General features: G+C 41.7%; 3 protein-coding genes across 3 annotated transcripts; 2 read left to right on the plus strand and 1 right to left on the minus strand.

Annotated features, from left to right (window-relative positions):
• The first annotated feature begins 2,054 nt into the window (after positions 1-2,054).
• LOC128355037 (protein transport protein Sec61 subunit alpha-like 1) lies at positions 2,055-7,131 on the plus strand. The gene is made up of 12 exons (XM_053315192.1): positions 2,055-2,216; positions 3,072-3,139; positions 3,240-3,305; positions 3,450-3,528; positions 3,770-3,901; positions 4,078-4,187; positions 4,687-4,840; positions 4,939-5,099; positions 5,274-5,471; positions 5,591-5,782; positions 5,883-5,959; positions 6,069-7,131. Exons 1-12 carry the CDS (start codon positions 2,210-2,212, stop codon positions 6,253-6,255), a joined length of 1,431 nt encoding a protein of 476 aa, XP_053171167.1. The 5' UTR covers positions 2,055-2,209; the 3' UTR covers positions 6,256-7,131.
• Positions 7,132-8,474: 1,343 nt separating this feature from the next.
• On the plus strand, positions 8,475-11,409 carry chchd4a (coiled-coil-helix-coiled-coil-helix domain containing 4a). The gene is made up of 3 exons (XM_053315208.1): positions 8,475-8,614; positions 8,992-9,090; positions 10,215-11,409. Exons 1-3 carry the CDS (start codon positions 8,593-8,595, stop codon positions 10,577-10,579), a joined length of 486 nt encoding a protein of 161 aa, XP_053171183.1. The 5' UTR covers positions 8,475-8,592; the 3' UTR covers positions 10,580-11,409.
• Positions 11,410-12,118: 709 nt separating this feature from the next.
• Positions 12,119-23,279, minus strand: si:dkey-202e22.2 (netrin-4). Its single transcript, XM_053315483.1, has 12 exons — positions 23,229-23,279; positions 23,073-23,145; positions 16,093-16,227; positions 15,059-15,537; positions 14,645-14,965; positions 14,197-14,323; positions 13,603-13,791; positions 13,111-13,327; positions 12,866-12,993; positions 12,671-12,739; positions 12,386-12,556; positions 12,119-12,255 (listed from the first exon to the last, which is right to left on the minus strand). The coding sequence occupies exons 1-12, from the start codon at positions 23,277-23,279 to the stop codon at positions 12,119-12,121; spliced, it is 2,097 nt and encodes a 698-aa protein (XP_053171458.1).
• Between the last annotated feature and the right edge of the window lie 911 nt (positions 23,280-24,190).

A 24,190-nucleotide genomic window follows, 5' to 3' on the forward strand; every position in this document is an offset into this window, starting at 1 on the left:
GACCATCACTACCACTTGCCTAACCCTAACCTTGACCAGTGACCCAAAAATCAGTGTTTTACCAATTGGGGCTTTTGCCCCCAGTTGGACAAGCCCCCGATTAACTCGTCCTAAGTCTGAATTTTGACAGACCACACAGGCACACATACACACACACATACACAGAAGGAGAGAGAGAGTTAGGGAGAGAGAGAGAGAGAGAGAGAGAGAGAGAGAGAGAGAGAGAGAGAGAGAGAGAGAGAGAGAGAGAGAGAGAGAGAGAGAGAGAAATAGCTACACCACCACTTGAACAACACTGAGCCCTAGTGGTGATTTAGTGATCAATAAAGAAAGTAGTGTTTTTCATATTATACTGGTGTTATGCAGCAGACAAAGTATTTCTATACACTGAATCCAAGTGAAAATAACCACGTTCCTGATTTGTGAATGACAGCGTATGTTCAACCCTGGTACTTGTTTGACCTTTCAAAGAAAAAAATCAAACGATTTCAGTCAAATCAACAGGAAATGACACGTGGCCTGTGTTCTACTTTCTACAGTATATTTGACATCAGAGAGTGTGGGTTTGTAAAGTGGTTTTGTCTGCATGCGTGCAGGGTTTTTTTCTTACTTAAATCTTTGCAACAAGACCTCCGTTATGCAACGTTAGAAACAACTGACCTGGCAGCAGCACATTCACCATTTCTTAAAAAGACTCTGGGGACAATGTGTGAATACCATCTGTCTGTTTTTCCTTTTCTTTTTTAGCTGCAGTTTTATATCAGCCAAAAAAAAAGATTTAAATGTGTTTATACTCCAGCTGCGCCCAGGAAGGACAGCAAATATGTGTGATCTTTGTTAGCTGTCACTGTCTCTAACTCTCTCAGACTGAGATTCATGGGTGTAATTTACAAAACCCAAATTAATGTTGGCTACAATTTATTTGAGCGAGGAATCAGACATGTTCTTTTGATTTAGGGTGTATTATAAAACTTTCTTTTTTTTTAATCAGCTGCTGAGATCATGAGAGAGTTGTGTGGAGTTCATCTTAGTACACAGTTTCAACAGAAAGTGTTCAAATCTACTTGATTTTTGAGATGACTGAACTGAATATTTGTTTAGCCAAAGCTTAGAATGTCTTCCACTATTAGTGCTTTTATCAATCAATTTCAACTGATCATAGTGTTAAATTATTGTTACACAAACTGGTAATTCTGTTCATTTCAGAGATACTGAGATTTGTTCACAAGACACTTTTATTTAATCAATGAAACACTGCAATATACTTTAAAGTTAGCCTACTCAAAGCACATAGTAGCCTACACAGAACTATTGCTACTGTTTGTACATCTTGGTATTGAGTTTTATGTGTATTTTCACAAAGCACTGTGCTCTTCAGCTCTAAGTGATCCACAGGTTTCAATATGTACTGAATCTAATTCAACTCAGTTGCATTGTTTACCTGTTTATTAGTTTTGTTGGTCTGTGGCAAGCCTACTTACTTTGTAACAGATCTTTTCAAAGATTTTAAAATGTGAATTTAATGTCTGCAGAGGTCTGATGAATATTGATTTTTGCCTGAAATACCTTTTTTTAGGGTTGTTGATTGTGTAAGTGTTTCACAGTTTTATTTTAATGCTTGCATGACATTAAAATGTTATTTCTCAAACGTCGACCGATTCAATCAAGCAGTCTGCTGTTTACATGATGCGTTTTTGCCTCTTTGAGGATTTTTAAAAACATTTCAAAATCACCATTATCCAGCCTCAGATCCTGTATAAAGTATTGAGCTTGACTGTATGGTATTAATCCATATAAGTGCATGCTGGACGCGTATCCTTCGACGCTCGAGTGAGGGGTCAAACATACAAACACTGCTCAGTGTGGAGTAGGCTGCCCTCTGGAGGATGGGAGAGCTCTGTCGGTTAATTAAAAATGTCAATATTAGAAATCATGCAGATTCAGAGGTGACGGTGTTCGTGTGTCACCTTCAGTAAAGTCTGTGTGTGTGTGCGTGTGTGTGTGTGTTTGCGTTTGCGTTTGCTTGTGTGCGCGTGTGTATGAGTGTGTGGGACAGAGAGAGAAGAAGTGACGTGTGTTAGCAGCCTGTCTGGTGACGTGTCTTTGCTGCTCTCTCTTTCCTTACGGAGCGGCTGGATGGAGCCACACTGACTCCACTGAGCAGTCAAACGGATACCAGTAACACGGCAGCGGGCAGCCTAAGGACACCATGGGGAGTAAGTGAGAGTCTTCACTTGTACATAAGTGTTGAGGGTCTAAATCACCAGCTCTGCTTTTAATGTCGGTACCTAAAGTGGACACGCAGCGCTGCTGGTTAGCAAGCTAATCAGCTAACCTTGAGTCGTTTAGGTGGCAAGTTGAGCTAGCTTATAACGGTAGCTCATTTGAAGTTTTTAGTCAAATTTAGCCTCGCTGGGATTAAACTAATATTACCGAGTTTTTTTCAAAGTCAGACGTGATTTCTAACGTTTCATGTATGTGTTTTTTTGTTTCGAAAGAGGCGTGATAGCTTCCTGTTTTGAAGTGATTGTTCAATCGTTTTCTGATTGAATGCTAGTTAGCAACACGCTAACGTTAGTTAGCTGTATGAAGTATTCCTCTTTACGTGTGGACAACTTTAATTTCGCTTCTTCTTAATTATTTGTAAACGTTTTGTTAGATTTTGCAGTGTTAAATTGACCAGTCGGGTACCTGAATTTGGTTCAGTGGCATATGTTAAATCGCTTGCTGTCAAAGTCAATTTCAGTGATTGACACAGCTGATCAACGCTGAGACAAATGATTTAACAGCATTCATACACAGGTTGCTAGCTGTTGTCAGTCTTACTCAAATATACGTGGTCATGTATACAGAAATATGTTGGGAAATACTCTGCTTATTGCAGCACAGCTGACCAGACTGCCATGTTTAGCTTTGCTGGCAGCTGTTTAGAAGTTAGTGATGACGTTGCATCAAAGACAATCAAAACCTCAGATCATTTATATACTTTATTGTGTACTGTAAGCACTGCTGGGGAGAAAAAATTAGATTGCACTGTTTGTTTTATAACCTGCTATTCTCTTTTTTTGCAGTTAAATTTTTGGAAGTCATCAAGCCATTCTGTGCAGTCCTGCCAGAAATTCAGAAACCAGAAAGAAAGGTAATCTGCTAAATACAAATCTGCAATGTGGATCCACTGTATATCGAACTTGATCAGTATGAATGAAATTAACTTTTTCTTTTCTTTTTTTAATCCTCAGATTCAGTTTAGGGAAAAAGTACTATGGACCGCCATCACATTATTCATCTTTCTGGTGTGCTGCCAGGTTAGTAACTGTTAATAATGGCTTATCTGTGAAATATTAAAAGATCACGCTTCCAAACAAGTGTCTGTTATTGGTGCTTGTGATTGAATGTTGTAATTTTTCATTTAAGTAATACACTGTTGTAATATTTCCTTCTTCATACAGATTCCACTCTTTGGTATCATGTCGTCAGATTCAGCAGATCCTTTCTACTGGATGAGAGTAATCCTGGCTTCCAACAGAGGTGCTTGAATTGATCATGTTAAATGGGCTATCACAGACTTAATCACAGAGTTCTTCTCATGCCTCGTGCAGCACTAGCAAAGAAAAATAATCTCATTCCAGAGTTGTTATCAGACGTGACATAATCTCATTATCACGTGTGATTAGTCAAAGGTTGACAGTCGCAGACCCTTACATTGTTTTTTGCTGCTGTTGTCGTAGTAACTGACTGTGACATGAATGCTGTCCACTTTGCTCTCCAGGTACTTTGATGGAGCTGGGTATCTCACCCATTGTCACCTCAGGCCTCATCATGCAGCTGCTAGCTGGTGCCAAGATCATTGAGGTGGGAGACACTCCCAAGGACAGAGCTCTCTTCAATGGAGCTCAGAAATGTACGTCTCATTCTTCACTACTTTTGCTATTTTTAAAACAGAGCTTTTGAAGCCTTGAAGACGTCTTGTACTTTGATGATTGCACACTCACAACAATGCTCATTTAGCAGCAGCATCACTTTGCAGCAGCTTTTCTTGTAAGATTGCCAATTACAAGTCTTTCTTTCTTTTTGCAGTGTTTGGAATGATCATCACCATTGGACAGGCCATTGTATATGTTATGACTGGCATGTATGGAGACCCTTCAGAGATGGGTGCTGGGATATGCTTGCTCATCATCATCCAGGTTAATAAAAACTTGAACAGCTGCTCTTGGATCTAAGCTTTTGAAATATTTGTATCAGGAAATGGTTTCTGAAGTTAGTGTTTGGCTCTTCCACTGAGACTGGTGAAGAAACATTTCAGTAAAACACAGTTCTGTCAGCCTGTTTACAATATTTATACTAGTCTGTCTAGTATACCAATCTGGTTTTAAAGGTATTGCATGTCTAGAATCAAGATAAACATTTAGTTATACACCAGTAAATTATAAATCATGGTTGCTGCCTTGTGCAATATTTTAATGTTGTGTCTTTGTCACATTTTTTTGTTACAAGCTGACAAATTGACGTCAGAAGGTCAATGTAGATTGTGACACCATAATAAATGTATTGCTGAAATCAAATGTTACAAGCATTTTAAATTGGCTAAGCATGGCACAATGTTTATTGTACACATGTGGAAAGTGATTTGTTGGTCTGAATCGACTCAATCTGAACCTCCTGTCTGTTTTTTTTTTTTTTCAGCTCTTCGTTGCAGGTCTGATTGTCTTGCTGCTGGACGAGCTGCTCCAGAAGGGCTACGGTCTGGGCTCTGGTATCTCTCTCTTCATCGCCACCAACATCTGTGAGACCATTGTCTGGAAAGCCTTCAGCCCCACCACCGTCAACACCGGCAGAGGTAAGCGCACTGCCATCAGACTTATTACAAGACGGAGCAATGTTAACCCTCCATCTGTTTTACGATAAGCAACCCTGTCATTTCTGTGGTTTCACCAGGTACTGAATTTGAAGGGGCTATCATCGCTCTCTTTCATCTGCTGGCCACCCGCACGGACAAGGTGCGCGCCCTGAGAGAAGCCTTCTACAGACAGAACCTGCCCAACCTCATGAACCTCATTGCCACCGTCTTTGTGTTTGCAGTGGTCATATACTTCCAGGTGAGCTGGAAACATAAACTGAATGCTGTCGCAGTCATTCCACTGCTGTTGTAATGCATGTTTTAAAACACACACCGTCTCTACGTTGTAGGAGATGTTCTCAGTAATATTTTGCTGTCTTAAAAATACAGTAGATCTACAATTAAACACTTACAAACTTTGTTACTTCAACAGGGCTTCAGGGTGGATCTGCCTATCAAGTCAGCACGCTACCGTGGTCAATACAACACCTACCCCATCAAACTGTTCTACACCTCCAACATCCCCATCATCCTTCAGTCCGCCCTGGTCTCCAATCTCTACGTCATTTCTCAGATGCTTTCAACACGTTTCAGCGGCAACTTCCTGGTCAATCTCCTGGGAACCTGGTCTGTAAGTATATGATGGGTGATGGGAGGATCCAGTCAGGTTCTGTCTCACTTGGACTTAAGTTAAACATGACTGGGCACAAGTGCCAAACTTCATCTGACCAAGTTAATCTTTTCGTCCAGGACACCACAAGCGGTGGACCAGCTCGGGCGTACCCAGTGGGCGGTCTCTGCTACTACCTTTCTCCTCCAGAGTCGTTTGGTTCGGTCCTGGATGACCCAGTTCATGCTGTGATCTACATTGTCTTCATGCTCGGCTCCTGCGCCTTCTTCTCCAAGACCTGGATTGAGGTCTCAGGATCCTCTGCCAAAGATGTATGTTATGTTTGTGCACATTTCAACAACTTTCCTGTTTCCTGTTGTCAGAGTCCCATAGTAAATTGTGCTCTTACATTAATTGCTTTGTGTGCTTCAGGTGGCAAAGCAGCTGAAGGAGCAGCAGATGGTAATGAGGGGACACAGAGAGACCTCTATGGTGCATGAGCTTAACAGGTACAAAGAAACATTAGAGATCAACTCCAAAGTTTTTTTTAATGTTTGCTACTTGTGGCATAAAAAAGTCTTACAGAATATATATTGAGTATTTCTGTACTATTCGCAGGTACATCCCCACAGCTGCTGCCTTTGGTGGCCTCTGTATAGGAGGATTGTCTGTCATGGCTGACTTCCTGGGAGCCATTGGTTCGGGCACGGGAATCCTCTTGGCTGTGACCATCATCTACCAGTACTTTGAGATCTTTGTAAAGGAGCAGAGTGAAGTGGGCAGCATGGGAGCATTACTCTTCTAAAAAAAACAAAAAAGCCAACCGTGCGACACACATCAGATACAGAGCGTCCACCCTTCATAAATCTTATGTTATGTTTTTGCATTTTGTTTTGCAATTCGCACAATCAGTACATTTTGCAGCTGGGATAGGTAAATTTTTACTTCACCATCTTTGTTTTCCACCATAGCTCTTTCGCATGTCAATGCAGAGAAAACCGTTTTGGAGTTGAGCATAATATTGTCTCTTCAGTCCTTTTATTCCAGTAGCTGTTATCCATCTCTCTGCAGGCTGCCTAAGTCCCCACTGACTGTCTTATCAGCTGAAGAATGCCTAAATGCACACAAGTGTGTGAGGTGCTGTCTTAGACTTACCTCGGGTGTTTCTTATTGCAGCATGGTCAAGGAACACTAAGACGGCAACATGTTATTTCAAGCTGCAAACACTGTGCCTGGATATTTCAGGGGAATTGACAGAAAGCCATGTCATGTTCATCACAGGTAGAGATCATGCGAGAGGTTTCTAGGCCTACAGTAGGATGTGGAAAGTATGAATAAATATGCTTGTACTCCTGGTAAGGTTTCTAGTAATCTCAAACAAGCTGTTGGTGGGTTTTCATTTACCTTTATTTTGATATTTTAAATGATGGACTGTGTTAATATTCACTCTGGTCTTATGTAGGGCAGCGTATGTCCTATGTCTCTGGGTCCTAAAGTGTTTGTCTGTGTCGTCATGCTCTTTTATTCCCAGACTGAATTGCTGCACAAAACTGCCGAGGTGGTCGGCATGAGGGTGGGTTTGATAGGGACGAAAAGGGGTTTCATTTAGGTTTTTACTTTCTGTAACAGACATAATTATGTTATTAAAAAAACAGGATTTTTTTTCCAACACACTTTGAAATTGTGTCATTTGTGTTGTTATTGCTGTGTTTTGTCCTGGCATGTCCTATGAAGACAGCTACTTTGCTATCAACTGTGATGATGGAGGATTATTGTAGAGCCATATCAACAAAATGGGTTTATTGCAGGTTATTTATTCTTTAAGCTGGATAAAGACTTTTTACTCTAAAGGGCAGACAGGCTTTAAAACATTGACTTGCACATTATCAAGCTGTTAAGGGCCTGTCTCTCAAAAACATTAAAGGCTGAGGTGATTTCAGGCCATAGACTCACAGTGGACAGGGACAACAGAGCGGTCACTGTCATTAGCTTAGCTGTTACAATTAGGACACGTTTAAACCATTAGACCAACTGTGTATGTCAGTGGACCTGTGGTTTATGCTCTGTTGGACTTCTGTCTGGTTACTATGCCTCAAATCTGCTACCTGCCACTAGAGGGCATCATATGAGTTTTAAGCAATAATAGTAAATGGGCTTAAGCTGAAAGAGTATGCACTGCACTATATATACTATAAGGTACACTTTGCTTAAATGTAATATTTCTAAACGTTTTTAACCATGGAAGACATGGATTGGACTCTGTTAAGTGTGATATTTAAAATGTACATCTGTGTAAGTTATTAACTAACATCAACCATAAGCCTAGGGAGAGGCCTACTGATGGTCTGAGACTATATTGATCAGTTCACAACAACCAACAGTTAGCTGGTAAACCATCACCACTAGCAACCTTGCCACAGTTTATTGAAGACCAAACAGGCCAGTTACCTTTGAGTATGTCATCTGAAAGACAATTAGATGTTATGAGGTAATGCATTAATGGATATAAAAAAAAATCACAACAAATCATGTTTCATTCTGTTTTTTGTTTGTGTTTCACTGTTAGATGTGATATGATTAAAGTCTCACTATTTTTAAAGAGCATATTTTTTAAATCTCACTATTTTTGACAGATTAATAGGAGTCCTTTAAATATCAAATTACTACATAAGAATTCAATTCTGTTACAAAAAAGATTTAGTTTATTGACTTGTGAAATCATGAAGGAACAGAAAAAAAAGATTTCTTTGAAAAACATTTGTGAAGTAAAAACAGCTAGTCATTACATTAACAATATAAATCAATTTTAGGGCCTTTAAATTCAAAGTTTAAAATTATGTTTGACGGAATTCTGACCATTTGGCGATAGAGTTAAAATGCAGGGGGAAAATATGAGTGAGTGATTAATTTTTGACAAAAAGTACAGTTAGTATCAGCAAATAAAATAAACATTGAAAATGTGTCATTTAAAATGAAGTGTGACGTCATCACGTCGCGCCTGCATGTGGACAGGTCAGACGGGGCTGTCGGACGCCGGGTCGCTTCATCAGATGAGATGTGAGCAGTTGTTGAGTAATTTCTGTCAGACTGCTCTTATTTCACCGCAGAGGACGACGCTCCACTGACGCCAACACCGACAGACATGTCGTACTGCAGGCAAGAGGGTAATTTTGAATTTCTTTTCATTCATTTTTATTGACAATGTCACCGAGCGAGCCACATGCTAAGCTAACTTTGTAGAATCAGCGTTAAGTTATAGCGGAGGAGCTAACAGGTGAGCTAATCCTCCAGCAGCAGTGAGGCTGGAGGTTTATGTTACTTTGTGGCCCTGTGGTGGTTTGATCACTGCAGTCATTTGACATGTAAGTCACGAATCAGGACAGCTGCTGGTCAGGTGGTGAAGTGCTTCCTCGGGGTCACAGTGAATCAAACAGCACCTCAATAATGTGTTTGTTGTAGTTTTGGAAGGATAATCCTGCTTCCCGTTTGACTGTAATGTAATGTAATGTAATGTAATGTTTGTTTGTGTTCTCATTTAAAGGCAAAGATCGCATTATCTTTGTGACCAAAGAAGACCATGAGACACCCAGCAACGCGGAGCTGATCGCAGATGATCCCAACGATCCTTATGAAGAACAAGGTTATTAGTTATCTAATCATCGAGCCCAGTGGTTCCCAATAAGGAGTCCCTGGATAAATCAAAGGGGTCGTGAGGTGAAAGACAGGATAGGATATAGAAAAAACATATTTTGGGCAAACACAATGTTTGTCAAGCTTCCTTCTGATTTTTGCTTTATTTCCTCTTTTTAGAGCTGCAATGTTAGTTGATTCATCGAGCTATCCACCGACAGAAGGTTACTCAGCAGCTATTTAGATAAATGAATAATACTATTAGTCATTTTTTAAAGCAAAAGCTGGTTTCAGCTTTTTGAACATGTTGATAAACTGAATATCTTTGGGGTTTAGACTTTTAGTCAGACACAAATGATTAACCAGTTTAATCAGAACAGTATTCCGTAACTTAACTGGTGGACAGTGCAGCGTGTGACGGGTGTTTTCGTGTAGACAATGCTTTATCTTAAGGGGTCACAGGCCAAAAAGGTTGGGAACCACTCATCAGGTCCATATAGAACTGCTGGACCTGCAGACATCCTTTAAAGGGCACTTTACCAGTTTTAGTATTGCATTTCTGTGAAGTTTGGGGACTTTTTTTAAAAGTTCACTAGAGCTGCAACAACTAATTTATTAATCAAGTTAGCTGAAAGATAGAACATTAAATGTCAGCTATTCTGATTACTGAATAATCGTTTTATTCATTTTTAAGGGAAAATACCTTTGCTTGTTGCAGCTTCTTAAATGTGAAGTTTTGCAGCTTTTCTGTGTAAAATAAATATTTTGGGTTTTGGACTGCAATTAATTGAGAAAATAATCTGTAGATCAGTCTGTAATGAAAATAATGTATCACCAAAAGATCAGTACCTTTTTTTTTTTTTTTTTTTTTCTTTTTAGCAGTCAAGATACAGACAGAAGATTCAGGGCAAGAATGGTGATGACATGCAACAATACAGTTCCCCAGCCGGAACTGAACCAGGGACTATGTGGTTATGTGTTAAACGCATAGCTACCAGACATCCAGATAACTTGACTTAAGTCCCTAATATGGATCAAGCTCCAGAAACACTCTATCCCATTTTACCAGACAACTGGTCTCACAGGCTGAGTAATCATAATGATAACATGTTGTTTGGCTTCCTGTTTCTTTAGGTCTGATTCTACCTAATGGAGACATCAACTGGAACTGCCCATGTCTTGGCGGCATGGCCAGCGGCCCGTGCGGCTCTCAGTTCAAGGAGGCCTTTTCCTGCTTCCACTACAGCAAAGAAGAGGTGAAGGGCTCCGAGTGCATCGACAACTTCCGTAACATGCAAGAGTGCATGCAGAGGTACCCTGAGCTCTATCCTCAGGAGGAAGAGAAAGAAAGCTCCCCCCAGGCAGAGTCCAACACTGGTTCTGACTCTGCCGCCCCAGTCGAGGGCTCTGCCTTATCCCCAGAAACTGACTCTACTCCAGCTGCTTTGACCGTCTCACCTGACAGCATGTCGTCTACAGACAGCCAGTCCACCAGCTAAAGTCAATCACTCGTCGTCCACAGGCTCTTGTTCTCTGTTTGCAAGCACTGCCCAGCATAAGTGACTCTCTCCACTGGCCCAATGTCTCTTCTCTGGTTTTAATCCAACAGAGAGGGCTTTGACTGACACAGCAGGCCATCAGAGGAAGACTTTGTGAATGCACACAAACGTAGCATATGTACAAAAGTATACACTGCTTTGTTTGCTAAAAAGATATATGATTTAATGACAGTGGGCCAAGCTATTTGCTGCAGGGACGTTAGCTGAAAGACTCACTTTATATGCAATAGGTAATTAATTTGCTGTGTGTCGTCATGTTTCCAATCAGAAGAGTTGTGCGTTGATCCATGATATGTGTGTTATTTTTAATGTGACTGGTCAGGATGTAAAGTCTTGGCACTTAGCTCTTAATTAATGGTAATTGAAGCAGTAACCGTTAGATTTGTTCAATCCTTCACTCAAGAGACCAAAACACAGGCAACTGGGTTAACGAGGCTAATTAAGCACTGTTACAGTTTACATGCATTGGACATAACATTTGATATTCACAGATTGTCATTAACAGCATGGGTTCACAGGGTCTCCATCTATATCTGGTACCGTTTCAACTACGGGCTTCCTTTTTTTTTTTTTTTTTGGCATTGTAGCCGGCCTCGACCAAAGCGGTTTGTCCGGTTTGACTGTCTCTGTGTAAGTGTTCTTGTCTTTGTCTCAGCACTGTCTAGAGTATCAAGTTGGATGCTGTCGGTCACCATTTACTGTCATACAGGCCTTAAAGGAAAGATGATAATTCTCAAACATGTTCAGATTAAAATGACTATGGAACCATTTAAACTCCCAATTTTCTTTTTGTTCTTGTAAAGGCAAAACACGTCACCTTCTTAAGTCAGTGAGTCTCTTTTCACACATGCTGAATCTGACAGGTTTTCGTAAACTTTATGTAAAGATTTACAAATTGAAGAAAACAAAGCCAGACATACGGTGCATCATATCATATTTACAGCCTTCACTTATCATATGCTGCTTGTATATTAGTAGTTAGAGTATCAAAGCACTTTATTAATCCAAATGTTAAAGGTTAGCTGTCAAAAGTGTATTCATTATGTATAAGAAACTTCACTTGAAATATTTAGACACACATTCACTTATGAGAAACTGTGCCCAAACTTTTGATTTATACTGTACATGCTAGCGATACAGTTAAATGACCAACTTCATCTTCTGTACATCATCTTTACTAACACACAAGTGTATTCATCTTGGATTGGAGTTCCACTGATGCTATATTTTCATCTTATTTACAGATGATGTGACCAGCCAAACATTCATTTCAGTCTTTATTATCATACATGCACACACATTGTGTGTACCTTAACATTTTTAGGGTGGTCATATATCTCTTGGATAGTTTCCCCCCTTGATGACACGGCATGTTGTCCAGTGATTTTCAGTCCCTTCTCTGAATTGTTTACTGACTTATACATTTCCTTGAGATATCCTCCCCTGAAAGCATGTCCCTGCCTTTTTGAACCATATGGATCATGGACATCCATTTCTAAGGCCATCTGATATAAGAAGACCCAGTCGGGGTGTCCAGGGGACCACCACGCTCTGCATGGTGACCAGCAATCGGCCTGTCCCAGCCTCTTCTGGGCCTGCTAGCAGGTACTCCATACCTGGGGGTAACAAGAAAGATACTGTGATGTATAAGCTGTATAATATAGGGGAATCTATTTCTTTGAGCTTGATAACATGTGACATTAACTGGTCAGCTTAAACGTCATCTGTACAATTTATTTTTCCTACCAGGGTTTAGGATTGGACAGGTGCAGCCACGGCTGGTCCAGGACAGAGGATAGATGCTGATTGTCCCCAAGTACAGTGGCACCTGGCCCATTCGTAAGACCTTGCGCACTTTAACCTGAACCTCTGCATGGCTGCCTTTGTCATGAGCAGACAGCACACTCGCCTTGATCACTGTCATTGGTCACAAAGACAGATGAATCCACAGTTAGCACAGCCTGAGATGATTTTTTTTTTTTAAAACAGTTAAAATAAAGACGACAATTGATATTAGTGACAGTTGCTTACCGTAGTCGTGTTTGGTCTTGCAGAGGTCAGATACACTTCTAAGCTTTTTCTCCTTACAGCTGCACTTTCCTGTGTACAGTTATTGGAATATATTTATATTATTTGTCTCAATTACATAGTATGAAAACATTTTAAGGCTTGCAATGCAGATGAACATCAACACAACACTACTTCAAAGTAAGCTGTAACACCCGCCTGTATAGTGCAGAGCAGAGACTGCAAGCTCTTTTGACCACTGCACCTCTTCTTCATTTGTGAACATATGATCCAGATCTGGGATTTTTCCACCGATGGGTACATTGAAGACCTGATTATTTGAATAGCTGTAAAAGTGCAGTTGGAAAACCATAAAGTCAAGGTTCATTGTTAGCAATTAACTCCATCAAATTAAAGTTTAGCTTCCTGGGTGTTGCATAATGACTAAGCATATGTAAGCTGACCTGTCCAGACACTGCCCAGTGGTTGGATCACAGCTGTGAGGGCAGACGCAGGGTTTGCAACCCTCCACTCCAAAGCCCCAGTGTCCAGGCAGGCATTGACTGCAGCTTGTGCCCCCTACACCAGATTTACAGTTGCACTGTCCACTCCGAGGGTGGCACCAGGGTCCCTCCTCTCCAGGACGAGCAGGCAAAGAGCCCTGTGGATCACACCAGCAGCCTGAGAACCAGAGACACAGATACAGTTCTGTATGCTGTTGAAACATTTGGTTTTGCTCTTCTTTTACTGGAAGTTATAAATTAGAAACATGCAGGCAGATGGAACTTTAAGACAATATGTTTCTCATTTATCTCATTCACAAGCTTGCCTCACTTTGAATTAATTCCCTCATGAAATTCAAAATCAGGCCATGAAATGTCCTTTATGTTTCTCTTCTGACTAGATTAAACCACATCACGACTGAATGAGTGACAACCCTGTTCTTTGTCTCTTACGTGTGCAGGCGTGAGGGGAGTTGAGAGGCAGGGATGGGTGCCGATGGTAGCCGTGGCGACAGCGCTGACACCGGCGCCCAACAGTGTTGTGCTTGCAGTCATCACAAACACCCCCGCCGGTGCCGCCGGAGGAAAGCCACGCTCGCTGGGAGAAGTGGCAACTATCCGCGTGACCGTGGCATTCGCACTCTGATGTCACAGAGGTGTGTTATGTCATAGCAATGGCAGAGACGAGAGAGACAAAATGAGGACACCAGTAAGAATCTGTAGCCAACTTGTACATATACTGTAGTCAAAATATAAACAGAAGCTGACTTAGTTCCTCCTAAAGCTAAAGCTATATAGAGCTTTATTTAAACTTTTTTGAAATCAAAGTAGACACCCACACATCCACTCTTTTGCTCCCTCTATCCATCAGTGCTTCTCAAAGTGGGGTCAGGGGGTGGGGAATAATTTATTTCCACTATACTTCCATCCCTAAATAACACAATGACAGTATGTATAGCTGTTTTGGTAATGTGTTTCATACACTTGTGTTAGATAAAACTGGGACAAAATCTTGTGATTCATGTGATCCTTTTGGTTATCACTTACTCTGGCAAGGATTCGCATCCTTGCTGCTGCCATTGGCGGGCCTCCAGGGACGATCATTGTAGAGCGGGGCACACTTCTCACAGTGATCTCCAGCTGTGTGGTGGGTACACAGACACCTACCAGACACCTGGAAGACACATCTGGAGCTGCTCAGTAACTGTACCTACACTCACAGACATTACAGACCACTGCTGTCAAGAGAGAGCTATGAAATAGATCCAAGCAGGTGGTGTAAAGAATAAATCAAGCAATTTAAAGCTCTTCCCATCAGTAAATACATTTTACATCTGGACCTAACATCCTGACACATGTGTCCTACAAGACTGTAATGAAACGCAGGCCGATGCAAAAACTGACAGATGCGCTTTCTCTCACAGGTCCCTTATTTTTATCACTGCCTGTTCTTTCACTTTGACACGCACATACACACACAGGAACAAACACTCACCATGTTACCATCCTGTCTTGTATCCTGGCTGCTGTTGTGATGTACACAATGCTCGGCATGTCCGTGGCACAGACAGGTCCCTCTGGCCAGTAATGTATAAATAGCGTAAGGTGCTGAGGCTGAGCTTTCTATAGTGGATGTGGAGGTCAGAGCTGAGACTGTGGTGCTTGTTGCTTCCTTCGAGAGGTTCAGAGGTGCAGGACAGGTCTGAGCTTTAAGCAGTTTGATGCGGAGGTTAGTGAAGGTCAGGCGGGCGAGGGCCTCTGGACTGTAGGGGTCCAGTGTCATTGCACTGCTGGGGTCTAGTGTCCGTAATATTACCTGAGAGGAGAAACAAATGACAAATCAGCTCTAAATCAAACACTTTAGATAAGCTAAATGATAATACATTATGTTTTTTGTGTATTCTCTTACCTCTCCACCACTGCAGGGTGTTGCGCTGGTATAACGGGATGTACACAAAGAGCCTGGCTGAATAAAATCATCAGTCAATCCAAACTCCATGCTGCAGTTGTGTGCAAAGACCTTGAGAGCTTCCCAGTTCTTTCCAAAGTCAGTTGAACGTTCAATAACCATGGCAGCAGGCCGGGGGGACCTGAACACCAAAACCAAATGAGACAGACAGAACTGCGTCTCCAGGTCCAAACGGATCTCGTCCTGCTCCTCCTCCTCCGAGGCACTACCTGCACCTGATGCCCACCAGGTGTCTGGATTCAAGAAAGGGTCGTCGATCATGTGAGCAGGTGGGTGGTTGTCCTCGGGGCAGAAGTGGGGTGTCACGGGAGGGTGGGAGAAGGAGCTGTTCCCATAGCAGCCTGAGTGGGTGGTGAGGGTCCTACCGACAGCCAGGTTCCCTATGGGTGGACTGCAGGCATGGTCCACACATCTGGAAACTGACACAGAGGATGATGGAGAGAGTCAGTGAAAGTTTTATAAGACTTCCAACAGAGGGAAATTATTAATGGAAGAAAACAAGGGTTTTTCTTTTAGATCAGTGATTTTATATTTGGTGACAGAAAAGCCTTTAAAAAAGATCAAGCAGTGACATCATGGACAAAACCACGGTCCTCTTCATTTTCCATGAATATTTCATTTGCCTGGCCATTGTACCGCTGCTGTTTGCTCTGATGTGACACAGAACCCTCCCTTTTCCCTTCTGGGTAGCATTAAGACTCTCAGGTTACTGGTAATGGCAGACACACTATCAAATGTTTCAGCACCAGGTATGATCTTTACTTTTAAGATACAAACCAGCACATAAACATATCCCCTGTACTGAGGAACCATGAAAGACGTTATTAGCTCATCAATGTCATAGAAATTTGAAGCAGTTCAGTCACTATAACAATCTTAACAACTGACAACATATATTTATAACAATGTGAAAGGGGAGAAAGCAAGTTTAACCACAATGACGCAACTGACTCAGAGCTGATGATGCAACTCACCTGCTCCGCTCCGCGTCACAACCAAAAATAGACAACTGAGCGCCACAAGCATCTGATGTCCACCTTTCCCAAGCACGCTAGACACGCTCATCCTTGTTTCTCTTGTGTTTACAACATACACAGTGCGATAAACGCCTTCCAGCAGAGATGTGCCCCAACATTATGTGCAGCCTGTCTAACGGACAAGCGCATCTCTCTGCCAATTACGCAATGCGCAAACCGTCCAGATGAATCCAGGAGTATTTTTCCGATGTCCTCTCGGGACTGTTCAAAGGATTACCAGGGTCAGAAGTGGATTGAGCGCCTCAGGTGCTGTAATAGAATGGTGCTGTTTAACCCAAACTTCCACATTTGACTTAACAACGAAATGCTACTAATTTCCATTAGTCCCCATCCATCTTGTGCTATAAGAAGATTGCCCGTTTCTATGCTAATTCATTCGTGTAAATGTTTCCATTAATTCACAGTCAACCAAATAGCTCCGTGTCCCGGCCAGGTCCAGCGCGCTATCCGTTTACGCACAGCAGAGGAGTGTGCGCTCTATTTATCCTCGGTCCCCCCGCCCACACACACATACACACACTATGAGTACGCTGTATTGCAACAATGACTGCGAGGAAAGAGGAGAAACACTGAACCAAAACTACCCTGGATTGAGGAAGTGTATTTTGTACCCTCATTCTGACCGACTTTCATCCGCAGGGATTCCGCCACAGATCGTGCGCAGGAGAGCACAGACCTGCGACTTGCACTGGCTCGTCAAAGCGGTTAATGTGAACCAGCCGCTCAGTGCATACCAGCTAAACCAGATCCCTCCACTAACCAGGGCCTCGTAATAGAGCGAGGAAATTAGTTTATCTGCCTCTGCCCCCCTGTTTGGTTTTGTTTTAGCTTCAATAATTCCAAGTTACAGGTCTCTTTGATGTCTAGTAGGAAGAAACCCGAGAAGGGTTACAGAAATAGTCCTGAGTGCAGTTATTTGCAGCTTGATGGCGCATTGTGGCACCATAAGAATCTGACAGCATGACAGGAGTTTCATGCAAATGACTTGGACAAGAAAAATGCCTTTCTCCCATCTGTATGCCTGACTGGAGAGATTACCCTGCCATTCTTCATTATACCACTGAATAATAACACATGGTATGATACATGACAGTCCCTCTTTTTAAGTTCTTTAACAACACATGCCAGGAAACCTATGCTGAGCTTTATGTATTTTCCCTCCATTGCACACACGCACTCTGAATTTGAAGAATAAACACAATGTCACTTCAGCTCAGAAAATTGGAATAGATGCACAGAATTGGATTGGTTTCTATAAGCGTCTTTAATGTCACACAGATTGCTTTTTCCTACAGTGGAGAGCAAACACAGAAGTTAAATAATGGCATATGGGACTGTGATGATGGTTGATGGTGTTGTGTGAGTATACTGACAAAAAATATGACATGATGTTTTAAGACCAGCCAGCAGTGGTAATTTAATCAGCATTTTGTCCATGTACCATGCTGACAAAAGTTTTTATTCTCTTTCCCACATTCTCTCACATCATACATCAATCCATCTCTATCTGCTGTACATTTATCTTTGTTGGCCCCTCACTGGCGTTTCCTTTCATCTCTCTGTCCCTCTGCCCCCACTCTAACGCCAGTCAGTGTCTGGCAGGCCTCCATACCATTAAAACTCTGCAAGGTCTCCCATACATTCACGCATCTCACAGTTTCTCCTTTAATCTCACTCCAGTGGTGCAGTATACGCTAAGAATAGCTTTCTGGGAGATTATAGTAATGCCATTTATGAGGGATTAGCTGTTATCTAGTATTGTTAGTGGCATACAGACATAGTTTCTGATTGCTGAAGACTGATTTGGAGCCGCTTATGACTCGTGAATCCTTCAGCTTTTCTCACAAGTTGCAGTATGGGAGGACCTGTGGAGAAAGTTATACGTGACTGATTTCAAAGTGTCTTAATGTTACAGATGTTGTAGAAATTGTAGGTTATTTGCCTTCAATAAATGTAAGTCACTGAGGTTTGAGGTCAAGGTTGGCAGCAGGACGGAAAAGTGGGCCATAAAACATTCCGACGAGCCGCCAGTCCAAGAGCAAGTAATCTATGGTTGGTGGCCCGTTATAGCTTTAAAATGCAAAACACATTGCATTCTTAATTGGCTAAACTGTAATTAAGGCCAATTTTCTGCGATAAAGGGATGCCAGCCCAGCCCACAACCAATAAAGTCCTAACACATATAAACGTATATGGAGGAATAACAACAGAATCCACACTGCGGTTCCCAACACATGTTACATTCTCAGCGCTGAGAGAAAAATATCATTTTTTCTCCTTTTTTTCCCCCCATTACTTTTCACTGAATACATTTTCTCAATGTTCAGGATGTATCATCATCATGGCCCCCAGCTGTGAGAGGTCAAATACCAGCCAGGAAAGGTCACAGGGATCTCCTACCTGCCCCATGACTGCCTCTCTAATTGCTCCTCTTTTTCTCATTTACAGGGCTTAAAGGGGGCCGGAGGGTTAGAGAGCTGGGGTCAGGAGAACAGAGACCCCCCCGCCTCCCCAACCTCCCGCCCTTATAATCCTCAATGTTTGTCCAGGCTGTTCATACATGCGTGTGTCGAGCACATGGTGTCACTCCACACTTTTCCATCTCCTTCTCTCTCCCATGTCCCCTCCTGATCTCTGTATCCTACATGTCAGCTCGTATGTTCATCCAGAGAAGACGAGGATTAAGCTGTTCCCTTACGTGACTTTACTGGATGTAGGCCTCACAGACCGGCATGATCAGGCCTTGATTTGTTTCTCATATAGCACATCCATTCAGTCAGTGTGTGTGGATTTGAAAAGATCAGGTTTATTACAGTCTAATTTTAAGTGTTTCAGTTTGTTACAGCATATTTGTTATTTGTTTTTTTTAATGGAAACTATGGTAACACTGCAGGATCCCATGTGACATAATCCACTGGCCACAAGTACAACCCGTACAGTAAATGCCACAGGGGGTGCTTGAGTTAAGCCATGAGGTCAAAAATAATTGCCCTTTTGATTTCCCTTTTTTTTTAAAGAAGAACTGGAGTTGTACGTATAAAGTACATGGTACAGTTGCACTCTGTGAGATCAGAAAATACATCTTTCCTACAACCCCCCACCCCACCCCACCCCCCCTCCCAAAAAAAAGTCTGCCAGTTGGACGTTGAAAGGTCAAGGTGAGAGGTCAGCAGTGAAGGTCTAGAGTTCAAGTCCAATGAAAAGAAGATATTTCTTTAGAGTTGTTTGAGTTGGTCTGTTGCATGAATTTATCATGAGTCAGAGTTATCAGCAGGGACAGCTTATAAAAAAACAACAACTGTGTGCTACCATGATCCTCACGATGCCACAGGAAAAGGAGTTAATAATCACAGAGAGACAGTTTAAAGATAGTTTGTTACTGTGTGCATGTGTGTGCTTCAGATTGCACAGTGCCTCTTTGATGTGAGAGAATGAATGACACAGATTAAGCTGTCAGGCAAGGAATTGATAGAGGCCAGATGAGGCAGGATGACAAATCAAGGCCTCTGTAGAGCGCTCGGGCAAATTGCCAAACCAATAACGTGAGCTTGTGTGTGGATTTGCAGGTGTTTGTTCGTGGAAGAGTTATGGTCATAAACTCTTGCATGTGTGTAAGTAACGAGAAACTATGCGGAACTGTTTCCATTTATTCTTTATTCGTTCTTAACGAGGAGGAATGTGGGGCATGTTAAAGAGTGGCTCACTGGAGGAGGCTTCAGTTTAGTGGTGATGACTTATTTATAGCTCAAACTTCTGTTTAATATTGGACAACAAATTAAGCTCCCACCCACAAACACACATGCAAACACACGCTACAGGTCCCCCTCATGTCCCTGTCTGACTGCTTTATATCTGTTTGTAACGTCATCAATTAACAAGATCAAGATTGTGCGTCACTAACTCAGTCACATAAACATATTGTCTCATAGGCACACACACACACACACACACACACACACACACACACACACACACACACACACACACACACACACACACACACACACACACAGTTTCTTGATACTTTGTTGGCCTTTCCATTGGCCACCCACATAAATGAATGTGAATTCATTTATGTGTGCTCACAGATGGATTTTCTTTTGAAAAACACAGACATGTGTTAACAGATTCAATTCACTGTTATTTATTCCTCCTGCTCATTCACACTTAGATAAAGTATACTGATTTGACTTACAACACAATTCAATTCAATTGTCCCCAACCACCTCAACCTCTACATTGGCACTTGAATAAAATTATACATTAAAAAAAAGGGTAAAGCCAACTAGCATCAAGTATATGCTGGGGGTCAGAGGTCAGCACATTTAGGCTGGGATAAATGTTGGACAATGCCTGGAGTTCAAAATAAGTTAAATGCACACACCCATGAACATGATATTTGTGCTGGCTTAAATATACACAACATATTTAGTTGTTTTTGAAGCTTTACATCACTGAGTGTCTCTCACTATGCTGAATATTTTTACAACCGACCATGTCTGACTTTGGCTCCCCTTCTAAAAGTTACACTGAGAAATGGAGCAAAGGGGGGGAAAATCAAATGCAGCTGTTTGAGGTCCCGGGCCACAGGTTGGGGTTTCCAGTCTGTCTCTCATGTCTGGCCATTTTGTTGCTTTGAGGCCTTTCTCAACTCATTAAACACATCTTTATTGGCATGCCAAGAGTCCACCTGTGAGCCAACCCGTGACGGCAACTTCAATGTGTATCCAAGCGCAGGGGTCACTGTTAAACAACACAACCTCGCATGACCGGGCAAAGTCAAAAATCAAATCTTCGTGGAGACAGCATCATATGTTGGTTTGCTCTCGTAAAATGGACACCGGGTGTCTCTCACAAACCATTGTGATGTTAAGGTGACGTTTGCTTCCCTCACAGTGATTCTGTTTCATCTATGAACTAACACTAGTGACATTAATGGATCATAGTAGAGTACCCTTAAAAGAGCTGAAGTGCTTTGAAAAAGGGGTGCAGTGATGGGTATTAGGTTGTAAGTGGTGGGTTTAAATGAGTCTTACACTGTGTCCATGAATTCTATTTCTTCTTAACTCCATAGTGTCACTGTGTAAATCATAAAAACGCTCTGTGCATTGCATGTTTATTCAATTTTTCTTTTAGCTCCTATACCACTGTGTGTTTGTAGACTGATGTTCGACAAGTTTGACACTGTAAAGTTGTTTTCATATTTATGTGATGAAAGTGGGAAGTTTATGTGTGCTTATTGAAAATCAGATTTTAATTGGTGGCCCTACAAGCAGCTTTACAGTGCACATCTTGTCTCCAGCAGCTAACCTTTTGAAAACCACCTCTTAAAATCGTATTTTCAATGAGCACAAAGAAACTTTCTTCAGAAGATTAGCATGAGAACAGCCTTTTAATGTCAAACTACACATACATCATTCTGCACAGTGACGCTCAAACATCCAACTGTGGGAACAAGGGGACAAACACATTTTTGAGTGGATGGGGACTCTGATGAGACTTTACTGGAAACTACAGAATGCCTTTGTATGTTTCCATTGCTGTGCTCAAATGCACAAATAAAAGCACACTGCAACGTAAGGCCATACCCACAATTGTGGCTGGGTAGTGGTTTTCCGCAGGAGAAAACAAGTATGTGGGAATTTCGGTGACCACTAAGCCCTCCTGGCTTGCCCAGCAATGTGACAGTATAGGGGGAATAGCCAGTGTTTGATCCTTTCAGCCAACATCTGGCCCTCAGGAGGAGCTAAAGTTAGCAGCACATGCTGATGTCATTAGTGTAAAATAGGAGTTACATTCACAAAGGCATGACCCTCACAACTTCCCAATACTGTAAAGCAGGAGAGAGTGAGGAGAAGTGTATAAATAATATAAGGATTGTAGGATTTAGAGAAGAGAGGATGGCTTGTACATCTGGGTGATTATGTAAGTGACTAATATTGATGTGCTTAAACGGTTGATGTTAAGCCAAATCTTCCATGTCAGCAGATATATCCGTCGCTGGACCATTAGAGCGAGGAGTGAGTGGAGGGTGGATCAAAGCTGTAACAAAGCTAGTTAGGGTTTAATCAGTTCCACTCACCCGGAGCCTCTAGCCACATCTGTTCAATCAAATACCATCACCATGGTGGGCTCCTGGCTCCAGAGATGGCTGCAGTACTGCCAGCCAAACATTGATAGGCAACCAGGTTTTTTGGACCACTACCTCATCAGAGACTTGTGGTTGTCATGTGGTTTTCTTTGGAACCTCTCAGACCCTCCCAGATCTCCTCTGTGATTTAATCAAGGCCATTAGGTGTCTGTTAATCATTAATAAACTGCTGTGGTCAGAATACTTTGAGTGCTAAGCTCACTCTGATATGATAATGTCATTTTTAGATGTGGGTTTTTTAGACCCTTGGGGAAGTCTTTCATTTGGTTTAGGCTTCCTCATTGGGTGAGGTCATTGTTTTGAGACTGAGCTCCATTGAGGAGAAGCCAATGAAGCTGAGAGCCTCTAACTAAACATTTCAACAAGTCCATTGCTCTTTGGCTCCACTGTAAAGAACTTGTCATTTTGCTCATGACCATCTTGCAGAGAACAATGAGGAGTGTCATCGTCAACCCTCCCTTGTCCTCATGATCCCAGCCAGGCACAAGACCTCCAGTGGCTCCAGAACTTTCTTTCAATTTTCAAACAGACTACACCTCTTCAGCTACTCTCCACTCCTCTCTTGATCTTAATTTATCCCTATCTGTGTGGTAGCATGTCCTTCATAAGTGACATGTGAGGATTCAGACATATGAGACCATTTATTTGTGCTTGGCTACCCAATCTCAGGCTGCTCTGACGTGTTTCAAACGAAGAGGCCATGGACAGGAGCAGGGGCTGCAGTGAGTGATGACTGGGATCTACCCTGGGAATCACACAAGGTCACGATGGCCTTGTGACCCAGGAGTGTGGGGATCGCACGGGTCAATGGGGTTTTCCTCCTCATGGACATATTCGAGCTGTCAGGAGTGCGAAAGGAAAAGATTGGAAATTTGAACACAGGAAAGGCTGCATTCCATTAGCTTATCATTACTGCCATTACCATCACTATCTTCACCAGGATCTCATGCTTCCCTTTGGAGGACAATCTCATGAGAAATTATGTATTATGTAATATTACTCACAGATTTGAGTGTCAATCTCCATGATGCTTTAGGGACTAAAAGTAAAGTGAGGATTCCTTCAAACATAATGCCAAAACAGTATTTATTTATCAGTTAACTTCAACTCCATACAGTAAACAGAAGAAACCTAAATCAAATCAATATTTGGTGTGAACATGCACATTCCAAGCATCTTGGAGAAGTTGCCACAGAGTCATCTCAATTGATTCTATCTATCAGTCGCAGGACTCCTTATTCTTCTTGTCGCTGTAGGTAATTCTTTATGACTCTGGCTCTATAGTTGGGGTAATTGTCAGGCTGTAGAAAAAATCTGGGACCGATCACAAGTCCATAAAACCTTTGCACACTGTAGCTATTTAACTTTGTGAGCTACAACTTTGTTCTAAGTTTTCTTTACGGCTTCAACATACAAACTGCTTTTAACCACAGCTGTTGAAAATAAAGACTGAGAAAATTGTCTTAATACTTAATACAATACAACGGCTTGAAGAAAAGACTACAATATTTAGGTGTTACATATACAAAAATAGCAATACTAAATGTAAGAATATTCTAACAGGTCCAAGTCTTTAAGCAGGAATTGGAAGTACTCATTAATTCAGCAAAAAGGTGTCCTCATAGATATAACATTTGATTATCCATTATGAATCAGGCCATTACTAATTATAATTAATAGAGCATAATGATCATGTTGTAGCTGCTGAAGTTGAGGCTAGTGTTAACATAATTTTAAGTGCTAAGTTTGACATCATAACAACTGACCATGTTAAAATCTGAACCTGCATTTTAAGGTTGTCTCATTGTGCCAAAAATGTCGTGTTTACTAGGTGTGTTAAATGTTTAAAAGCTCTTTCTGTAGGAGAAGCGTTAATTACCATGA

The sequence above is a fragment of the Scomber japonicus genome, chromosome 3, assembly GCF_027409825.1.
Source record: "Scomber japonicus isolate fScoJap1 chromosome 3, fScoJap1.pri, whole genome shotgun sequence".
NCBI lineage: Eukaryota > Metazoa > Chordata > Actinopteri > Scombriformes > Scombridae > Scomber > Scomber japonicus.